This window comes from Echeneis naucrates, chromosome 23, assembly GCF_900963305.1.
Source record: "Echeneis naucrates chromosome 23, fEcheNa1.1, whole genome shotgun sequence".
Lineage (NCBI taxonomy): Eukaryota > Metazoa > Chordata > Actinopteri > Carangiformes > Echeneidae > Echeneis > Echeneis naucrates.
Genome location: NC_042533.1, coordinates 9,059,412 through 9,082,517, shown reverse-complemented (window position 1 = coordinate 9,082,517; position 23,106 = coordinate 9,059,412). Strand labels below are relative to the sequence as shown.

The following is a 23,106-nucleotide window of genomic DNA, read 5'->3' as shown; positions in this document are numbered from 1 at the left end:
ATGCCACTGCACATCTTTTTCTGGCCATTGAACTATCTCTGTCATCAAAAGAATAAAGATGATGAGGTGTGCGTTTGACATCTCAAGCCTGTCACTGAGGCATAAAGCGTTAAGGTGATCAGATATTATACTGTAATAGCTTCAGTCTGATCCCTCTCCCCTCTGATCTTCTCCTCCTCCCTGTTGTTCCAGTCCTGCCAGGTGTGGCAGACACCTTGCCAGGAGATGTCAGCAGCTTTTGGAATTGGCCAAATCTAGTTTAGTTTATTGGCGAACTCAAGCTGCCTCCCTTGACAGACCACGTGAAGAACTGTGTCCTTATTTGGCATAATCATGACAATTTATTTGGCTCGATGAATCTCCAAACAAGCACAGAGGAAGATAAAGAGAAAGGGTCAGCTGAGAAGAGAAACGAGGCCAGAACAGAGAGAAGGTAGATTAAAAACTATTACTAGTGAAATCTGTAGGGAACAGAAGGGCAAATGTTGGAAAGTGGACTCAATCTGTTACTTTAAGGGCCTTTGTGAGAGTGTGAGAAGATATAAGAGGCTGCCTGGGTGTGTGTGCATGAAAGCAGGAGAGAAAGAGAGAGAGAGAGAGAGAGAGAGGGAGATTACCTGCATGTTGAAGACTTCATCTGAGCTCTCCGATTGGCCTGTGATGTTGCTGACTTCATTGGAGGCTTGAGATGACAGAGAGGATGAGGAATAGCGATTCACCGCAGGGTAGCTGAGAGGACTGGGGGTTGAGAGACACATGGAGACAGACAGGTGTGATGGCTTTGGTAAATGTAGACAAGTTATGCTGTTATGTTTCATTATTCTTGACAAGTTTCACTCACCCAAAAAAAATCACAGACCGCAGAAAGGCCAACAGAATATCAGGCAGGGAGGGGGAAAAGGGAGAAAATGTCAGATGAGAAGATAATAATCCACAATCAAGCATTTTATCAGGTTTTTTGAACTAATACAAAGGTTTGTTTTTTGTTTTTTTTTCCTAAGAAAGGTTAAAGCAGGAGTCCATAAAATGAATGTTAACCTTATTTGGTGTTGGAGAAAAAAGACAAAAAAAAAAAAACAAAAAAAAAAACAACCCACAAGCAACAACAAGCAAAACACAAAATGTCACTTGCAGACCAAGGTAATGTGTGTGTGTCTGTATCTGTCTGTGTGGCTGTGCCTCCTGGGATCTGGCAGTGGAGGCAGAATGTCGCAGGTAGACAGAGGGGCAGGGTCACATCAACACACACACACTCACACGCACACGCACACACGCACGCACGCAAGCACACACACACACACACACACACACACACACGCACACGCACACACACTCGCTCCCTCTCTCTCAGTCTGCCAACAGAAATATCCCTGTGGGTGCCAGCCTCCACCCCCACCTATTGTATGCCCAGAGGGAGCCACACCAGTAAAGACTGAAAGAAGACGAGAGCAAAGGCGCAGAGTGTGGTGTTGGAGGTCAGGTTGGAAGACAAAAAAGGAAAAGAAGGGGGGGGGGGGAGCCAGCTCAGGTGAACACTGATGTCAGCAAAGAAAGGAAACAAAGGAAAGTGAGACCTTAAATGACAACATTAAAATCCTGAGACTTAAGTAAAATAGCTCTCCTCATCTTTAACATAAACACGAATATAACATAACTGAAATTTTTAAAAGCAATATTTTCTGCCCTTTATTATGCAATCAAACATGTAAGAAAGTAAGTCATTACACAAAGACAGAACAACTGCAGCCAATAAAATGTGTCACCTCCGCCTGACAATCCCTCTGCCTCCATCTGGGCTAATGATGTTGGGCACAGAGTTCCTGTATGGTCGCGGGCTCCCGTTGGTGAAGTGCACCGGGCTCGCACGCACATAAGCCGAAAACTCCTGCAGTTTCAAATTGGAGAAGAGGAAATGCGCATGATTAAATGCCTCTTCATGCCAGCATGAGGTGCATAAATAAAAGAGACGCACATACAGAAGAGGGAAGTGTGTTTAATGAGGGGAGGACTAAAGGCGTCATTCACACAGGAGTTGGGTTCTGGTGTCACATACAGTGTGCGCTTCCATTAAAAACTGCACTTAACCATTTGAAGAAAATGATGTCACATAAGCGGGATTATATTAATCTTCTTGTTACATGTTTCACCATCGTTAACCAAAATATCTCCTGTTTAACTGAGATTCGAATCCCTTTCTGAGCAAATTTGCAGCCTGAGGAATACATTCTGTAAAGTGCAGCGGAGCGTCTCCGTGTGCATGTCCTCTGACTTACCTGTATGCCAAGACTGGATTTCATTAGGTGAAACTGGTCCACCAACTTCTTATGGAGAGGTCTCATATCCTGGGGAACAAACTTCTCATGGACCGCAAGGCCGTACTCCAGAATATGTGCCTGAGAAACAAAAGCTGGTTAATGTCTACGAATATTACAAATAAGTACATTTTAAAACAAAGTTAAAAATCAAATGAAGGATCAAAATGTTTTATTCCTCCTACTATTTTGAGAAAAATCACAGAAATATCTTGAGGTTTTTCTCTTATTTTGAATTGAGTTTTTTCTTGCTTTACTTACTCCTCCGAAATAACCCGCTGATTCTTGTTAAAAGAATTTGTTCATATTGTTATGGGAAAAAAAACAAACAAACAAACTAATCTTGACCATTCTATTTTGATCTATTATACTGCAGATGTTCAGCAACAGCAACAGATGTTGAGCATTAATAAATAATAATTTTTTGAAGAAAAACAGGATTTTAATACTTAACACTGAATTAATTTAAATGAATTTACAAAAAAGGTGAAGAATCAATTAGATATCTAATTTATTTCTGTCTCCATGTTGGAAGATAAACTTGAACAAGACTAACTTACTACCAACCTGTTCAAACATCAGTTCCCTTAGCCGCCCGATCTTCTCACCATCCTCGGGATGATTCATAATATAGTCCTTCACAAAAAAGGCCTACATGGAGACAAAATGCATGACATCTGTTATGCACACACTGGGAGCAGAAACAGTAGAGCTTTCAGCACTGCAGTGTTACCTGAGTCCCCGCTGGGCTGACACAGTGAATTAGTATCTGTGTTTTTTTTTTTTTCTTCTTGGCTAAATCTATAAAAACATTCACAAACAAACGGCGCATATAAACAAACAGAGTGAACTAACATCCAGCTTAAATGGGGTGTGAGACTCTAATCCAATATGTTTTTGTGTTGATATATTAATATAAAGTTCAGGGACCAGACTAAAACTAGACAAATGCTTAAAATAGAAAAAACACTGCGCCAAATGGATGTTTGTGGAATCAAATGAGTGATTATACTTTGATTTAGGAGCCGAGGTGGTCTCATTTTAAAAGTGTTTTTTCACGTTAACTTTTGTCAATGCTTCCTGTTGCGGATCATGTCTCTACGGAAACACCATACTTCTTGATTATGGCTTTCAGATGGTGCTCTCTATTCATTCTGCCAGACATTTCTTTCAAAAAGGCAACTCAAAGGAGAAACAGATAAGATGAAAAATTGCGTGAATCTGCTTTGAAAGATGTTAACTATGTCTGTTGCATCCATAGATTAAAGGCAAGATCCTTGCTGTTTACAATGTCATAGACACTTTTGATATTTCTGCAGATTATGGTAAATCCTTGTCAATCTGCATCATGGTATACAAAGAGGAGACTCGACTTGCTGATGAAAGGGCCCCGCTCACAATCTGCTTTTAAATCTGCCACAGACAGAAACACAAAAAAGAACTGAAAGGTAAAGAGGGAGTTCGCAAACGAGATCAGCACAGTTCGTCTGCCAAGGACACAGCTGTCTATCTCCAAAGAGACAGGCTTCGATGATACTTAAAATGCTTTAGATGTGAGCCAACAAACACGCACACGCACGCACACACGTGCACACACACGCGCACAAACACCCTATCACAAATGCATGTGACTATGTCTTGCAGACAACAAATGCTCAACAACAAAAAATAAAAAGAATGTTATTATTCCAGACAAACATCCTTTGATGGTAACCTTCAATAAAAAATAGCACACATTTGCAAGCACTTTAATAATATCACATTTCCCTGTTATTCAACCATGCAACACCAATAAAAATGAAAACAAGAAACATATTTAATTGCATTAGAATGTTTTTTGCAGCTGCTGTCCTTTAAATTATATACGCAATCCCGTCAAGGTAGCACCAAACAGAAGTGCTGCTTTTCAGCAGGAAATTCCACCCATAGACCTCCAGAAAAGGAAGTGAAAATAATCAATAATTTTCTATGAATGATGGAAATTTCTTATCGGGCTGCAGGGAGTGAGACCTCGCCATGGAGTGGCTCAGTTAATCATTAGAAAAGTCCAATTAGAGATGCAGTGCTGAGGGGGAGAGGAAATAAATCAGACAACATACCTCCATGAGGGTTTCAACTCAAACTCAGGCAATAAATCGAAAGATTGAGAATGACAATTTCGCTTTCATTTGTAGCTGAGCCAAACTGCCACAGCTGTCAATCGGCATTACGTGGCAAAATGAATATATTTAGAGACTGACCGTGTGGCACTGTGTGTGATACTTCTCAAAGGAAAAATGAGCGCTGGTATAAGTGATAATGTACGTACTCCAGAAACAGCTTGATCTGTGCCCACCTTACGCTGAGTAATTGAAAGCTGTGAAAACTTTCTATTGCATACCACATGAAAATACAGTTTATAAATGGATAAATTAAGTTGAGGTGCCCAATAATCACCCAGTTAGACCCTATTAATAGATTTCCATGTATAGAAATAAATATATGATGGTGCCAACAGCGTAAAAAAGTAAAGAGCTCCTCCACAAAGACATTGGAAGCCCAAACTGATTCCATGCGCTACCTTTTGTTAACAAAATAATGAAGGTAGAGGTGGAGAGCCCTTCAGCGACCTGAAGGCCTTTTTGGCTCTATGAAGCATCTGACAAACCTTAATAGGGTACTTCAACACAGAGACACGCTCTCCTGCACAAACCCAATAAACATTCGCAGGTACACATGCACACATACAGTATATGCCCACACAGATGCGCATGCACGAACATTCACCATCACATACACACTCCCGGTGGAGGGGCGGTTGCTACGCGACGCAGAGCGAGCTGCTGAGTCCACTGAGTTCGTTGAAGGTAAAAGCCATTTTCTTAAGTACATTTTTAGTTGTCTCTTTCATCAGCTGTGCTCGTCCTGGTTAAGAAATTGCACCATAATGCCGTCCTGAAATTGGCTCCCATCAGGGGTCTTTTGTAGGAGCTGCAGATGTAGCAGTGTTTCAATGAGATTGAACATATTTCGGTGTTTTACAACAAGTCTGCCTGTTGCCACTCCAGCGTATAACTCAGCAGCTGCACAAACACTCCCATCTCATTCTTTCAGCCATTATTAGCTATCTGTCTCTCTATCTCCCTTCCCCCAATCCTCCATCTGCCATTTTTTGACCTGACCTCTGTTTCTCCCCACATCCATCCTTCAATTCATGTATCCATTGGCTAAACCTCCCATCCATCTAGCCGTTCCGCCATCACCATCCATCTAATTCTCCCACTTCCACCCCCTCCCGTTCTCGTCTCATCTATCCTTTTAGTCAAACCTTCACTCAGCCATTCGTGCATCCATCTGTTCATTCGCTCCTCCCTCTGCAAAACCATCTCCGTCCATACTTCTGCGATAAAACCCACCTTCATGCATCATTAGGTCATCCATATGCCATTCCTGCCTCGGTCTCTAAAACCCTCCAACCTCATCCTCCACCATTCCATCCATACCTCTTGGTAGCGGGCCAGCCCCCCGTTGACAGCGGCGTCGATGACCCCATTGAGGCACATGGTGAGGGGGTTGATGTTCTGCATCTGCCGGCTCTGACACTGAGTGATCAATGTGCGTAATTGTAAGTTCTTGTTCTCGATCACCTCGATAGCGTTCTCCAATGGGCTTACTTCCACCTGTGAAGTAAAGAAAAGGATTTTTAAAGGGACCGTATTTCTTCATGCACTAAAAGTAGCTGGAAGGAAGAAGAAACTGACTAAAATGAATCAAGTTATCTCAGTTTGTGCTTGGAGACTTCACTTTACCAAAGAAAGCCTCCTTTAAAAAAAGTGGGACTGTGGCATTTCAAAGAAATGTGCATTCATCAAGGCTGTACTGAAAACGGAAAAAGCTTAAGTTGCATTATTTGGAGATGGCATCTAACATTAAGCACAAAAAGAATATCTTAGCTGCGATTCTTTAATCTCTTGCGTGTTTCTGAACTTTGTGGAGTTGCAATACTAAATTGCTTCATGAACTCTTCGACACTGATTTAGATTTCTTGATTCTAAGAGCTGTTCTCACGGAAAACTAGCACGTTGCTTTGAATAAACGTGCCTGCCAAATGAATTAATGCAAACGTAAATCCTTTCACAAAGAAGTTGCACATGTTCAACATGTCTGAATGTTTTTAAGAGTACACATTTGTGAAAAATGTACTCCTGGCAAAAACAGAACAAATGTATTCATTCCCAGTTTTACTTTTTTAATCTAATGACAGAAGACCAATGTGTAACTTGCATTAACAAATGTGTCGAGTTGGTGTAGCAAACCTGAGAATTTCTTTTTGTACATATCAAGCAGATGCTTTAAACTGTGACACTTGTGTTACTGAACAGTCTGCAAGTTTCCCTTTCACTCCCCTTTTAACTCAGTTTTTGGTCTTCACCAATTTCTGGGAAAATATATGTCTTCAGCACATTTGCTGTTGAGTTGGAAACTTTTTAGCTTCTTTGCTGAGATCTGCTGCCTGGTTTAAGGGGGAAATAACAGCGATCAGTGCAATTGCATTGAGCACTAAAATTGCGAACCATGAATCCAAAAAAATGAGGAGAGAGATGATTCAATTTTTTCATATCGGTGGTTTTATCACTGCTGTTGGATATATTTAGAAATATAAGCCTCTGTTAAAATAAGAGGAATGATTATAGCAGCCCTTCCTTTCCCTTCATTCAACATCTCTTCTTCTCGCTTTTCCTACCTCTCTCACACAAAGCTTAATCTTCATGCTAATAAAGCTTTTACAACTTCTGTATTTTATATGATATTGCACTCCACAAACCACACCATTTCACCCCACGCTCAGCAGCTATGTGTTAAAGAATACAGCCTTAGACCAACAGATACAGACACTGTGTTTTGTTTTGCATATGGTGAACAAATGAGCATTAAAATCGTCCCACTCCTTGCAGATCTGAATTGGAAGATACATGACCAAACACTGCACATAATGCAGTGTTGAAATGAAATCACGTCAAATGCGATAATGACTCCGGATGAAAAATACAGAGAAAGTATTGGAAAAACATCACAATGAAAAAATCCATACCACAAAAATTTGAAAAAATTGGTTGGTGAGCAAACAAAAGCAATTTGACTTTTAGCACAACATTCAAGATATCCAGTGCAGGGAATAAAATGTGTCCAATATAGCCACACTCATGACCTGGGTCATTATTGTTCTTCAACGTAATAACCTGGATCAATACTTGTGTATTGGCCGTGCCCTTTGTGTGACATGGTGGACCCACTCACCAGCTCTCTCTTCTCTACCTCAAACCAACGGGAAATGCCCGGAAGTCTCTGAACCAGAGTCAGGGTTGTCCTCTCCACCCACAGGCTCTGAAACAAGCACACAATACTTTTTTATTAGCTGCTTTGCAAAAATAAAAAAAATAAAAAAAATAATATTCCATTGCCACTGATTCCTGATGTGCACACGCTATTTAATTAATGCTACATAGTTTGAGGGAAACATGTTGAGTGCACTTACTGCCAAACACCCACTTTTAGGTGTAGGTTGGGATGTCATGTCTTATATCTCATACCATCACTCATGCTCCACTTACTCTTAGCCTGTCAGCCAACGTGCTTCTCGATATGCCAACATCCCACAAGGTCATCCTGACAACATGTAAACTATGCAAACTCCTGCTTTCACTGCAGGCAATTAACAAAAGAGATTCCCTTTACAGAGGAGTGTGTGCAGCAACATTCCCTCTTGTTGGAAACACATCAAGAATAAACATGGACCGGAAAGGAGTTAGGGGATAGGTGTAGTTTTGCTAGAGTGATTCTTTCCTGAAACAATCAAGCAATAATGATTTTAAAATCAGCTGAAAAATTCATCTTTAAACAAATGTTGGAAACAATTTTACACCATTTAACATATCAACAAATAAATTCATTATCAGCTAAGGATTTGATAATATTCTCTACAAAATTTGTGGTTTTTTCAGAAAACTTTGATTATAATTTCCCCAAGCAGGAAGTGGTGTCTTAAAATATTTGGTTTTAGCCAGACCTTTGACAATCTTTATTTATAATTATTTATAATCTAAAAGGTCAAATAAAAACAGAATATCCTCACAAGCTGGAGCAAGAAAATATCCTGCGTTTCTCTTGTTTAGAGAAAATACGCTCATTAAAATGTGCCACCTTTGATTTGGGGGATATTGTGATGTGTATTTTTACAATCCTCTAAAAGATTCACAGTCGTCTCTGGCAAACAGTGAGGCAAATAAATAAAAAGATTTACGAATCAGGTAAAGCTCTATTTAATGGCTGTTTTGATCAACTGTCTCAATTATTATTTAAGAGGTCAAGTAAAAAAGTAAAACAAAAAAAGCGCGCTCAATTTTACTGGTGACATTGATCACACTGATGAATTTTTATAACTGATTAATCAAATGTTCATGATATTTTTTTTTTAGTTATTTATAGTCCACTTCCTGTACATTCTCATGTTTATACTACATCCCTTTACTTTATTCTAAATGAAGCTGGGGATCGAGACGCTGATATTGTAAAGTGTCATTTAAGTTTGGAGGCAATATCTTGCTGAAGGACACTCCAGCAGAGCAGATGAGTGCTGACACGTTGTATTGATCCCTTGTCCTTTAGTCAAAGAGGGCTCTTTTGTCTCACTACACAAACCCGCTGCCCTTTATTGATTTTGAGCTTTTTAAGGCCAAGAAACTCACCTGAACACCGCTTGTATTACAGTTTAAGTGCAGGAAGTTAAAATGAAAAACTGACAGGAATGAAAGTCTTGACCTTTCTGCAAACTATTTTTCTGCAGCTAGAAACTGAATTATTTTGAATTTGGAGAACACGCTTTCTTTACTCTCTTATTGTGACAGATCACGCCAATGAGTCTGGGCAGCTGCAAGCCTTTGCTGCCTTGCAAAGGCTTGCACAGTCTGCCCACCCGAGGGTGAGAGATATTCAGCTGGCCAAATGCTTTAATGGAGCTCAAATGAAATGATTGTGTGTATAGGTTTATATTAATACTGAATATTTATGACCCTGTGACTGTGTATTATGCGTTTAAGGTGTGTGCGGCTGTCAACGTGTGCACTCGCACCACAGTTTTTTAACATAATTAGTAATATAGGAGTCATGAGGAATAAAACATTTGCTACACAGACTAAAACCTGGATGCAGGTTCAAACTATCACAAGCCCCACCGTCTTAAAGTCAGTGAATGAGCAGGGCAGGGAAGGAGGTCAAACTGTATCACATCAGTTTCCGGTGACAAAATACTAATCAGAATGAATGTGTTATTTTTAAAATTCTTTAATAATAATTATTTAATACCAAGACATTTTGTTGCTGAGATTTCTATGGGGTGAAAAAGGGGCTAAAATGATACAGATGACAGCAAACGTCGATATGAATCTGTCATCCTTTTTCTGCATGTGCCTCATGTGTCAGCGGCTGTCTTCATTCATCTGTATTTCGGGTGAATTTTTCTGTTTTTCTGACTGTACCTTGAACTCATTTTCCTTGTCTTTGGTGCCCTTGTGGAAAGGCCGGTCATATCTGAACCTCCAAATGTGATTGAACTTGTAGAAGCTTTTGATGTTGTCAGGCACTCCGTCTCTCTGCAGCACATCCTGACTCTCTGGGATTGGAGTTACGGCATAGATCTGCAGATCTGCAAGCACCGGAAGTTAAGGAAAGAGCAAGAGAGAGGGACAAGGGAAAGCACTACAGACGAGAGTAGACAACAATTCTTCAGTGACCTGAAAGAACATGGGAAGTCGCAGATGCAATCAAACAGGGACATGCAGGAACGTCTCCGTTTGTGCACTTTTATATGTGGAATGTTGAATATTTTAGGTTTGGTTTAATCTATTTCTACACTGAAGGAAAAAAAAAAAGACTGAAAAACAGCTCTGATGAACAATTTAAGCAGGGAAACATTAGCCGGGATGGCTAACATGCATACATTAATATGCTTGAATGTTTACAACAAGGATATACAGACGCGTTAACAATATTAGACTGACAAGGATCTACAGCTGGATGAACAATCTGAGAAAGACAAGGATCTACAGCTGGATGAACAATCTGAGAAAGACAAGGATCTGCACCTGGATGAGTGATCTGAGAGAGCCTCTGTTGATTAGCATAATGTGAGAATAACACAGCAGAGTGCTGATGTGAGTGCTGTATTCGGACAAACACTGGAGTACATAGATCAAGCCAATTGTGCGATGAGAAGTCAAACTTAAATATTTCTCTCTGTCCTTTGGCGCTGTTACGTCAGTGAGTCTGCTCTTCCTGCTCTCCTCCGCTATATAGGCCAACACTTGTACCATACATTAGTGTGAATAATTCAAAGGGCCCCCATATTGTGCGGATGATTTTAGTTGCTGCACGAAAGAGTACAGCTTTCCATGCAGCACACATCACTCACTTCATTTAGGTACGTCAACTGTCAGAGTTAGGAGTTTGGATGTGTGTATAAGTGCTTTCCCTCGTTTACTCTTTTAAACACAGCACATTTAGGTCAAATCTGTCATTATGATTTCCATAAAAGCGGCGGTCACACAAAAAGACTTAAAGTCACTATGCTGATGCTGAAATTTTCACCACATAGAGCATCCAGTAGACTGATCAATTAAAATCTATACACATGAAATACATTATTTAGTTTTTTTTTTCTGTTTTTCACCCTGAGCCAAATCTTCTGCATTCTGGTTAGGGTGTCTAGTGTGAAGCCTGACAGATATAATCCAGGTCAAAATGGTGTTCCAAACACTCCCTGCTGGCTGTAAAGCCTTTTCAAAGTAAATAATTGAAGAAGTCGCTATTTAGCTCTTAGATACAAGCTTATATGCTAAAAGAGTGTGTTTGAGATTTCCTATTATGAGATTGTGTACACTGCATGCTGCCTAATATGAAATGCGATATGCGTGTGCATCCCCCTAAATGGGCTCTTCGCAAGGATAAGAAACAGCATTGTGTGCGGTTCATTACAGACAATTATATGTCTGCAAACCAAATGCATTCTGGGTGTTTAATATGTACGTTTACTGTGCTGCTGTCCATTTGTATGCAATTTTGCACATTTGACTTATAAAAGCTCATTGTGGATGCATGTAACCACACTTCCACAAATGATTGTTGCATTTGGCTCCGTTTATAGGATACACTGAGCATCTGCCTGGTATATGGTCTGGTCGGGTTGGTTGACATGCTGCATGGCGATGGCGTGGGGGAACTCGTTGAGCATCCGCTGCTGGAAAGCTTCCAGCCTCTCGTAGTCATGGCCGCGGCACACAAACTCCTTATTCTGCAGAGGAGGGGGAGCAGAGGAGAGCGCGGGGGCAGCTTGACATCTAGTGGACTGATACTGAAACTGCAACATCATCTGCAACACTCTACCAAGGACAGAGCCTGTTACATCATCAGATTGTATTGAACAGGAGCGGCTGAATGTCACCTCGCACTGAAGGAGTCTTATATAAGAAAAGTTCATTCTTCCAGCCGGTGTGCTTCTTCTATAGTAAGGCTGAACATTTTTCTATGTTCCATCTGATATTCACGTCACAAAGGGAACATGGAGATTTACCCGTAAGAAGAAAGGGAACTTTTTTCCATAGAAGCCGACTCTGAAGAATTCAGGCTCTAGTCTTTGCTGGTCCATAATCTTGTCATAGAGTGAAGCCTCCATCATCTAGCAGAGAAGACAATGACAGTATTATATATAAAAAAAAAAAAATGCTCATCAGCTTTGTTCAATGCTTTGCTGTGATGTGGATAACTTACCCTCATTTTGCTCAAGTTCCTGTAGTCATAGTAAGACTCATACTGGTCAGCCAGTTCCCTGCAGAGGATGATGCCATTCTCCCAACACTGGAAATGCAGAAAACACAGCAACTCATCCCCACGTCTTCAGCATTACAACAATAATAACAAAAGTACAAAGGCTCCAACATAAACTTTTTCCTCATAATTGATTCTGTGAGCTGGGTCCCTCACTCTGCAGCGGCAATGCTAACACCAATTTACCTCCACTGGATGGCACTGGTGAGTCAAATATACCCTCCCCATGCAGGTGAATGCAGCACCTAGCCACCACCCTAATTAAACAGAAGGCTTTCCTTTCTTGCCGACTGGAAATCGGGCGTGTGGCAGCAACGGCAGATGGCACAGCTCACGATTGTGAAGGAAAATTGGACGATGAGTGTCGAGGGAGTTGTAATGATTCTACAGAGCTATGTTATTTCACCGGGGGACGCTGATGTTGACGTATGCTGATGGGTGTCATTTTTGAGGGTTTCCATAACGCCACTTTTCCCCAAGAATGTCAAACAATACCAATGGTAGGATAAAGAGATGGAATCAAAAGAGGGGAGCCGTGGGAGGAACAATATTTTATGAGTAACAGAAACAAAAGCACAGCCTCGGAGCTCACATGCTGCTGTATCCTGATTCGCCTGAGCTCTGCTGAGGTCTCAAGGTTGATTCTTTCCTAAAACCAACACCACCAGTGTAGCCACACCTCTCCTGCCAGTCTTGCAGTCATCATCCCCCCACAATATTTCTGAGGAGGAATGGTGTAGGATATTTTGGAAAAGATATGGATCCTGCTTTAATTAAAGCCACCAGCGTTTCATCTGATTAAAGCGAGGAGGCGTTGACGCCTCGAGCCCTCATCGCAGTTCATGACAGGTAGAAATTAAATGTCTGACCGCAAGTGAGTCTTTTTATTGCTCTATGCATTTTACAGCTCCAATCTCCTCTTTAGATTAGATTTAATTTAATGTGAATGACATTAGGTCTTCACTAAATAAGTGGGGAACTCCAGTTCTCTCATCTGTTATTCTCTTGCAGCTGCATTTTGCTGAGTATTCATTCTGAACAAATATGTATGCTAAGATGCTTTTATTCTAAATGAACCAATTATATATAATGTTGGACACCTGTCGTTTAACATTCAGGAATTTATGCAGGTTGCCAGCTCAAAAATAAATCTCAATGAGAGCTATGTGATACATTCCCACCATTTAACAGTCACTTATCAATCTGTTATCAGAGCTCAAATTTACACCATTTTTGTGCTGCTGAATGAGTTCCTATGACTAAAAACAGAATTAGTTTAATTGACTTTTCCAGTAGTGTAGCCGTGCGCTACAAACGTGCCAAGGAGCGGAATTGGTATGCTTCCTGTGTGTGTGGATGTTGCAGCTCACCTTCCCCCTGTCAAAGTTTTGGACGATAGTAAGATGCAGATACTCTTTCCTCTGCCACTCGCTCTGCATGGGGTAGTTGAGGAACTCTCTGAGAGGCCTGTCTGACCACTCCAACAACTCATCATACAGCAACAGGGTGTGAGATGCCTCTGTGACACACACAAACACACAGTAACAATAAGGACATCACCGACACTTAAATGCAGCTGTATGCAAATTAAGGCAGAGTCAGTGTTTTTGTCTGAGTCATACCTGACAATGTGATTCATGGGAGCAGAGAAGAACAATCACACTCACACACTATTTATGTTTGGGTTGCGTACCTGTGTAGTTTTGTGCTTTCAAGTGCAGGTCGTACAGTTTGTGAATGTAGCGGATGTACATCTCCTCTTTGTTCAACTCGGTTTTGTAGAAGTTCTGTCAGGAACAGTGAGTGGTTGAAAAATGACTTAGGACAAAAAGAATAATTAGAGAAAAAGATGAGAGAGAATGGAAAATCGCAGAGAGATTATTCATGCAAATGAGGACAAAAAATGACAGGCTGTTCTATGGTGGAGGTGCAAAAGTTTTTCAGCTGCAGATTAGTGGCGATTTCTGATCTGTCAGCCTACACTCTCGCCTGTTCTTACAGATGGCTGCCGTTACATAAGGAAAGTCCCGTGGGCAAAAGGACTGACGATAGTGACAAGAGCAAAAATAAAACAAAAACTGATTTTTTTGGGAATTGGTATTTCTGTGAAGGATGGAATTGTGAAGTACGCATGTTTATTTTAATCAGTGAGCAATCATGACTAAAAGGTTAAATAAAATGACCTGCAAATATGAACTAGATCAGATTTGCTTATGAACTAGATCATATTTGCTTATTAATTTTCTTGCTGAAGGTTTGATTCACTGAGAACACTACTGTATTTGCCTGTTAAATATGAAGCTGAAGGAGAATGCTTTCTTAGCTTGGCGTAAAGACTGTAAAGTGAGGAGAACAAAAAGCCTGTCTGTGTCCACAGGTAAAAAATTTAAAATAAATAAAAAAAATTAAAAGTTAAATAAAATACCAACCAGCTCTAACCAAAACTGTCGGATTAAACCTTGACTTTCATATCCAATTCTCATTACACATGAAAGAAATTCAGTATTTTATTAGTGAGCTGGTCCTATTATACCCAAAAAAGCTGAAACAGACGTTGAATTCCACGATTTCATTTCTTTTTTTCTGAATTTATGGACTATTTATAGACTATTCATAGTGTGAAAATCATTTTGACTGGTTGTTAAGATCCATTACATCAGCTCTTTGTTGGTGGCTGAAAAACACCATGGACACAGGTGTTAACTGCTACTCACCAGTAAACTGACAGTACATCCAATCTTTTTACCATCCACCTCGCCCAGTTTCATACAATCCCTATCACAGAAACATACAATAAGGCATCAAAGATCTCATGTGATAAAAATGGACCATGTATGGATGTGTATGAATGCACTCTCACCTATAGTCTAGCAATCTCTCCATTAAGCGGGTGACAGTAGCTATCAGAGAAATCCCGCTCTCCCTCCAGGTCTCTCTCTCAATCTTCTTCAGCAGGCTGTGGGACAAATGTGGAGAGACAGAACAAGATAGATGTAGTAGATGTAAAAAGCAAAAGAGGAAGGATGTAAAAAGGGAGCCAATGAGGAAGGAAAGGTGATTTGGGCAGAAAATTAAAAAAGAAAGTAGAAATTACTACGAAAGAAAAAGGAAGCGAAGCAAAGGAGAAATCAATCCCATTCACACCAGTGTCATCTATTTATCTATTTCCTTATGTTTTTAGCACTGATTGGTTATCTCAGCAGGGCTTTTGAAGAATACAGACACATCTTAGCCAAAATGCTGCAGTTGATTTTTGTTAACGCCCCCCCCACCCCCGTCCCCCCTCACACAGACGACACGAAGAGAACAAAGAGGAGAGCGTCTTACCTAGGGTACGGACCAAACAGAGGAATTCTACTCCAGGCGGGAAGCATAGGCGGAATGAATTAATATTAATATGATTAATATCAGCCCACACTCACACAGGTTAGTTTAGGGGTTAGTGGAGTTAGTGGGAGGAAAATAAATTAAGAAACCAAATTATCCCAAGAAATCAAGCAAGAAAAGCTTAAAGTAGGCTCATAATACTAAACATAAAAACAATTTGTAAAGTCTATTTAAGCTTAATTAGATTATTGGAAATTTAACAATAATGATTCCTAAAGCATAAGTACTTAACACTTTATGATACAGATTAAGTATGGACATAAAGTATTAAGGATACACTGTTAATTTACACTATTTGATTTAATATTTCACACAAAGACGGTGGCAAAGAGAATGAATGACTATGAAAGACAAAAGGGACATTTACACTCGATGCATATATATTGACTTTGATTCACATCTATGTGACACTTGGGGAGTGATACAGTTTGTATATGAGTCGGAAACATAACATTTACATGAAATAATGCTTTCAGACGCCGCGTTGAAATGTCAGAGTTAGGTATATCAAGTCCAAGTAGTTTCATAGTGAAGAGGGCAACATAAAAATGTGAAAAGACACAGAACCACACACAAAAAAAAAAAAAAAAAAAGCAGCGATACACACATACGCACACACACTAAACAAGCGTTAGCACATACACTAAACATGCAGGTGCACAAACCTGGAAAGACAAGGACTGGCCATGGGGAAGGTGTGAGCGAACATGGAGGTGACTCACTTACCTCTGATTCAAACTATTCTCTATCAACACTTTCAAAAACAACAACCTACCACAGAACTTACCCTTAAAAGCTAATAGAAAGTCAGACGATTTAAAGTATTTTAAAAATAATTCTGAAAAACATAAGCAGCATGTTCTGCAATAAATCTAACAACTTAACAGATTAGACAGTATTTTTTTTATCTGTGCTATTTGGTTCTCTGGGTTAAAAGCCAATATTTCAAAAGGTGAATACTTGGACACATCCACTTGGCAATAAAACAGCCATTTCCAGAGGCAAACGACCTGTGAGATGCAGCCCACGCAGGCATTTACCTGATGAGGTCTTACTTGGGTCGTATCATTTGGATCATTAGACTCCATAAACAGCTATTTTGTCTGTCAGTGGAGGTGTCCTGGTATCCTGAGCTGGCCTCTGCCCAAGCGAAATTAGTTTAGGCCACTGTTGTGATTTTACCATTAAGATGGTTGAGCTCTTGAGTGGCTCTATAAAGCAAATTATATAACGTTCTGCCATGTGAGCCCGTCCTCTTTTTCTGATCTAAGAAAAATATGCACCAACAAACCCCCCTCCCAATCCCCACGTCCTGTGCTACCACTGCTGTTCCTTTCCCTGACTCACATGCTGTTGAAGAGCTCCCTGTATGTCTCGTCTCCTTTGCCTTCAGACATCAAGCTGTCCAGCTTGTCAATCAGCTTGGCCTCCACCTGAGACAAAAAAAATAAAAAATTTACATTTCAAAGATGATGTCAGTTAAAACAACACTGATAACATGACAGGGAGAAAAAGCAGCGTTGATGGTTTGGAGCTGAAAACTGAACAGTCTTTCCAATCGAATCACATCACATCATGTCAAAGTCAGCCGTTTGTTAGAAGAATAGTTCCCAGACATGTTTTTCTCCAGCTTTATGATTTAATCCTACAGCGATGAAAGAAGCACAGATGGGCAGCTGATTTAATCTTGTGATTAAATATTAGTTCCAGTGGAAGTGTTTCTCCTTCTAACTGCTTTTGCACCTGTTTGAAATTGCCGCTGCGTCTCTGCTCCCAGTCCATCATGTCATGGAAGATGGGAATCATGACGTTCCTCAGATCAGGCTGAGGCACCAACGTCACCTCCAAGAACGGACCAATCATGGCCGGGATGAAGTTCAACTTGTGCTCCCCTGAAAGAAGGACAGAGGTCAGAACAGAAGGTTAGGCTCTCGCTTTGTCCCCGACATGGAGCATTATTTCTGTCAGAGGCAATCTGGTCGGCTCTGGAGAGCACGGCTTCTTTCTTAAAATAATTTCAACCACAGCAAAAGATGGTCTGGTAATTTGGTTTAAGTGCATTGCATTCTAAAGCAGTATATTCACAAACTAAATAATCACAGTGCATATATTTGAATTCATTACTGGGAAAGGGGAAAGAATTCATCATTCATATTGACATCACATAAAGCAAAAACAAAAATGAAGTGCCTTCAAGATGAATTGCAAATTGTGCACAATCACGCTTCAATAAACATGAAATGAAAAGAAATTAGAACAAAAATTGTATAAATCCATCAAAAAATGCTGGATTGAACAAAAGCATCCACAAAAAGCAGAGCAAACCATCGAGCTGGTTACCATGGTGACATCATTTTTTGGCATATAAAAGAATTATTTTGTTGTTTGTTGGTTTTGGGTGTGTTTTTTTTTTTTTGCCATCAGCTCAAATTCAAAGAAATAGAGTTTATTTTCCTTTACGTTCTCTGATATCAGCACATCACAAAGAGACGTCCAAGAGCCAGGGCTGCTGGGCCAAAGACAGGTAGCTTTTACAGTGTTTTCTTCTGTATCACCACCGCACACAATAAGGAGCAGTCCATGTGATCCCCGTGCGTTCAGATGACCTGTGTTTCGCCGTGCTTACCTAAATTCTGCCACATGCTGAAGATCTCACAGCCCATCATCACCCTCATGTCCCCATACCTGCATGATCAAACATCACTGTTAGACTTGTGTGCACGGTGCTGGGAAACAGCGACAGCAGCTGTACAAATCCGTGTGTGTAGTCATTATACTGTGTGTGTGTGTGTGTGTTGGCATGTGATTTGACAGCAGCGGTGGCCAGATCGGAAGGTTTGTTGCATAAGCGCATGCCTCATTACTGGCTTTCCTCCCAGATATAGCAAACAGCATAGATTGTGTGTGTGAGTGTGTGTTTACTTTTCCAGTATCTTCTTCCTCTTGGAGGGAGAGAAGGACTCCAGTTGAAGACAGGGTTGGTTAATAAAGATTACAGAGAGATAGAAATATGAATCCCACACCTGAAAATAGCAGCAAATGCAGCAACATGTCAAAATTTAAGTGAAGTTCACAGGAAGTTGAGCAGAAAATGAGATCATTTGTTGCCATTATCCACGACTTCTTGATCTTTGAGCTGTCAGTGTTGTGCTGTTTTACGTAGAAATAATAACTCGTTTGATATTTGTTTTACATTCTTTAATTGTGTGTGTGTGTCTGTTGAAAGGATGAACAGGAAATGTGTATCTACAGAATCAGAGAAGGAAGAAACAACTTCAATTGACTGAGGTCTTTGTTTGTTGTGTTTTTTTGACGCTTCATCTTCCTTCTGTCACTTTTATCCCCATCTGTTTTTCCTGTTTGGTGTTCAGCTAATTTTAATGTCTGCCTGAAGCTTTTGACTAATGATAATATCTGTGTCTGATGCCTGCATCTCTGTGAAGTGAGACACGAAAATAAATTCAAACATGTGTCTGCCTGTGTGTCAGCGTGAGTGTGCTTATGAGGTTGTTTCATACTGAGCATTTGGAGCTTTTTTTTTTTTTTGAGTTTTGAGGCACCGTAGCCTCATTCAGCTCTCCACGCGAGCTGCCACGTCCCCTACCTTGTAGTCAAACTTTTCATTGAGGAAGTTTTTCCTCAGAGCGTCAGAAAGGTAGAGGACAGTCGTGATGATGACGCTGAGAAAGGGAGGGGGAAAAAAGCAAACGCCAGGAGGAGTGAGTTATTGTGTAACCATGGAGGAAAACACCATCACCGTGACCTCGTCAGATGGCCTTTTTGAAGAGCAACGGTGCACAGGTAGATTTACAATGACGTGCCATTTTAGTTAACAAACCAACTGGAAAACCCAAAAACAGAGAAGAGCACTCTTTTTTTTTTTACAAAACAAGTAAGACATAAATCTGAGTTACTATCAACAGACTTTGGTGCTTTTCAACTTGAAATAAAACAGTTTTATGACTAAGTAGATTGAAGCATTTTCATTGACCTTTACGTATCACATCATCTATTTTCTGGGTGCAGTAGTGTCCTCTCTAGTGACACAGCGCAGCCTTGGATTCACTCATTTTTAATAACACCTCAAAATTTATGTGTCCTCATGGCCTAATGCTCAAAAATGGATACCATGTAACAGCCCTTCTGTATTCTAACTGAAAAACTTTGTCACGTTATTGCCCTGACTGAATATCTATTTTCCACCTTCTTAACTTTTATCTGCTTCTTTCTATCTTCTCTCATCTGCACTGTTTCACGTGTGGTCTTACTTGTTGGTGACCAATCGCATGACAGTCCAGTCTTTAGGAAACATTTCCGGTCGAATGAGGATCCTGAAGACTGTGAAGATCTGGAGCAGGAAATCCTGGAAGACAGACAGGAGATGTGCGCTTCTGGAAATTCAAGCGTGAAATGTTCAATTTATGCAGAACTTAGATTCACAGACTTTGAAATTACTCGATATCAAGCTCTTTGGATGTTTACTATTCATTTCATGAAGCTGTAAGGTGCTTTGTCGGAGGCAGGTTTTTTTTTTTTTTAAGATATATGAAAAACTGCAATCTGTTGCAGATTGCAGTTTTTGAGATTTTTTGAGATCTTTTTTGAGATTCGCAATCTTAAAACTGCAATCGTCTGTAAAAAGCCTCCTCGTCTATGGCGCTTAAACAAAGAAATCCACTCGGTTGCAGTTTATTTTCAACCTCATAACAATGCTGTGTCATGTGACTAAACCACAGAGTTGTCGCATTCACATCCTTTAAGTGTCATTTTATGGTAGAACGAGGTTATAAAGAGCTAAACAGAACATTACAACGAGTAAATCTAATTCTATGAGCACTTTCCAAGATCAGTGTCAGTCACTCCAGACACTTACATTGGATACTTGTGATAAAAGTACTAAAATTAAACCGTGAAAATTGTCCTTCATGATTATATGCTCTCAAGCTGAGGAGCACATTACCTTTCTACTCTCTGACATTCAGTGAATTGATATTTCTCTGGAAGGAACTTATGACCTCATTAGCTTCTTTCATCTCATCTTCCCTGCTCTCGTCTCCGTCTCCTCCTACTGTTAGACTGAGCACTATTTTAAAGGTGGACTGGCAAGCATACAGAGACACAAAGCTACACATAAAGAGTACAAACATATGTGTGTGCGCACACACTTGCATTCGTCTAGTGTTTTGAAAGAAATTGCACAGACAAATGCACACAAATCAACATAGGAATTGCATCACTCATTACCCATTCATATTTTTTAAGGAAGTACATATAGTTATCAATGTATTGTCCCATACTGTAAACTCTGCAGACCTGGCTTCGACCAATTAATGACAAAAAGTAGAGTAAGGTGGACAGAAAGGAAAGAAAAAGATGAATGGTATCAGAAGAAGCTTGTCTCTGATCTGAGCATCGTAATTAGCCAGCAGACATCTTAATGAACATCAACAAATTAGGAGCACTCTGCTTTATCTAACCAGCAGTGGGCACTTATTAGCATCACACCAGTGTTATCAGCTCGCACTGGGATAAAGTAAGTGATCACAATTTGGCTTCAGGGTGACACAGTTGTGTAGTAGTTGTGTTGCCTCACAGAATGAGAGAACCGAGTGAACTGGCCTTTCTGTGTGTTCTCTCTGGGAATGACGCTCACTCCCACAGTTCAAGAGACACATTCAAGGCCCGTGACCTTGTATGAATCAGCAGTACGGATGATAAATTAATTTGCTTAAAATTACACTGACTCTATGATCAACTAATGATTATGTTTAATTAATGATTCTAAAGGACACAAGGTTGGCATCTTTGCACAGATAGTGGGCAAAAAGTGAAAGGAGCGTCTCTGCAGAGAGAGAGATGGATGTGATGGCCTCACCCTCAGGTCGTCTTTGCTGTTGAAGGCCTGCAGCAGCTGCTGGTAGTGTCGGTCGCCCATCTGCCGTAAAAGTGCCAACAAACACGCCACAAACTCTCCCTGGGAGAACAGCGCACACACATTTACAGACAGACAGACAAATAAAAAGAGGAAAGTTTGTAGATCACTATCATTTATACTGTGGCTCTCAGTCACGCCATAAAAACACTTTTCATGGATCTAGAAATACTGCCGCTGCCCCGGAGACTGAACTTGTAATAAAATTAAGTTATGTTCGAGCCCATGCTCTATTATGGTTCTTAAATATTGAATAAAAAAGCAGTGTGAGTGTAATAAAAGACGACTAGGGAACGATAGCGGGCTATTGTAGGAAGTATAGGGGGAAGCTGTCTCCTTCCTTTTTCTTTCACATAGGTTAGAAATCTGGAGTTTAGAAAAGATGAATGAAGATTGTGATGCAAAAATTGGTCCTGTGTACCAGTCACAGATGAATCCACAGTGTTCCCTTCATTAGCCTCTGCCAGCATCCAGTAATAAGTGCTGCAAGATTTGCAGAACTCTATTAAAAGTGTAGCAACCCTCCACCCCTCCCTGAATATCCATCATCCCAGAGCTGGTGGGATGGTGTTGACCTCATCATTATCCACCTCACCATTACCCCTTCACACTGTGTTGTTTGATAAATCTTAATTAATACCATTAATGTTAATAATGTTAGTGGAATTAAAGTCAGCAAAGCAGCAACCCAATTTTCAAATCTGTAATTACTCTTTCACGTTATGTTAAGTCCCAAAACAATCTCCACACATATACACACACCCACTCGCACATTCACACAGGCTGAAGTGGTAAAAGCATTGCACATACAGTGACATCTTGGAACTGCAGTCTCATGGCAGTGCCAGCGGACTGGGGTCGGTTGCTGATTTCCAGGATGGTCCTCAGCAAAACTCCCAGCAGGCTCTCCACAATCAGCTCCACCTCCTCCGACACAATGGGCTCCTGCGCAACGGAGAAAACGCACCCAAATTAAATACCGATACACAAAAGGAAAGAAGAATTTAGCAAAAATGTGCCACAAAAATGTCAGGCCAATCCTTGACATTTAAACCACTTCGTTTCTCGCCTGGATTTACATGAAGGCTTTCTTAAAGTTATCTCGACTAATTGGCATTCCAGTTTTTCAGGTGACGCAACCTTGAGCCATGATCGGCAGCTGGTGTTGTCCTCCCTCTGAGCCAAGCTCTACTTCACTCACCCTATAATCTTACTTTCGCTGCAGTTTTAATGAGCGTCAGAGTTGTATGTGTGGGGACTAATAAGAGGTTTCAAGGCTGAGAGAGAGAACATTTTCGTTCTATAATATTCACATGAAAAGAGGTGAGTGGAAAACAGTAAAGAAAAAAGGCGGAATACAAAGGGAAAAGTGACTGATAAAGATTAAAAGCAACTAAAATAGAGTGGAGGATAAACTCCAGTGTACATGTGTGTGTGTCTCCGTAGTCTCCACCTCAGAAGAGGCAGGAAGGTCTTGGACAGAGAGATAATGAGAAGGAGCTTCAGACTGGCACACTGGCTGCCACTGCTGTCACTCCCCTTTAGATATGGTGCCACTCTGTCTGGGTGTGTGTGTGTGTAAGTGCGCACGCCTGTAATATGTGAATGTGTGTGTCC

The 23,106-nt window shown here is 40.5% G+C and overlaps 1 protein-coding gene across 2 annotated transcripts in view; it reads right to left on the bottom strand.

The window, feature by feature from the left end:
* Positions 1-23,106, bottom strand: part of dock4b (dedicator of cytokinesis 4b) — a 100,822-nt gene that overhangs the window by 10,692 nt on the left and 67,024 nt on the right. The window contains exons 25-47 of one of the 2 annotated variants that reach the window (XM_029494792.1): positions 22,300-22,434; positions 21,433-21,531; positions 19,826-19,920; positions 19,162-19,237; positions 18,480-18,580; positions 18,184-18,242; positions 17,301-17,449; positions 16,905-16,990; positions 15,498-15,524; positions 15,031-15,126; positions 14,885-14,945; positions 13,864-13,957; positions 13,541-13,689; positions 12,114-12,200; positions 11,917-12,021; positions 11,496-11,637; positions 9,827-9,993; positions 7,590-7,676; positions 5,795-5,971; positions 2,880-2,963; positions 2,274-2,393; positions 1,764-1,885; positions 618-738 (exon numbers count right to left, since the gene is read on the bottom strand). In XM_029494792.1, the coding sequence (XP_029350652.1) occupies positions 618-738; positions 1,764-1,885; positions 2,274-2,393; positions 2,880-2,963; positions 5,795-5,971; positions 7,590-7,676; positions 9,827-9,993; positions 11,496-11,637; positions 11,917-12,021; positions 12,114-12,200; positions 13,541-13,689; positions 13,864-13,957; positions 14,885-14,945; positions 15,031-15,126; positions 15,498-15,524; positions 16,905-16,990; positions 17,301-17,449; positions 18,184-18,242; positions 18,480-18,580; positions 19,162-19,237; positions 19,826-19,920; positions 21,433-21,531; positions 22,300-22,434 (2,439 nt within the window). The remainder of the gene's footprint in view (positions 1-617; positions 739-1,763; positions 1,886-2,273; positions 2,394-2,879; positions 2,964-5,794; positions 5,972-7,589; positions 7,677-9,826; positions 9,994-11,495; positions 11,638-11,916; positions 12,022-12,113; positions 12,201-13,540; positions 13,690-13,863; positions 13,958-14,884; positions 14,946-15,030; positions 15,127-15,497; positions 15,525-16,904; positions 16,991-17,300; positions 17,450-18,183; positions 18,243-18,479; positions 18,581-19,161; positions 19,238-19,825; positions 19,921-21,432; positions 21,532-22,299; positions 22,435-23,106) is intronic. The other variant, XM_029494791.1, reaches the window with a different exon arrangement.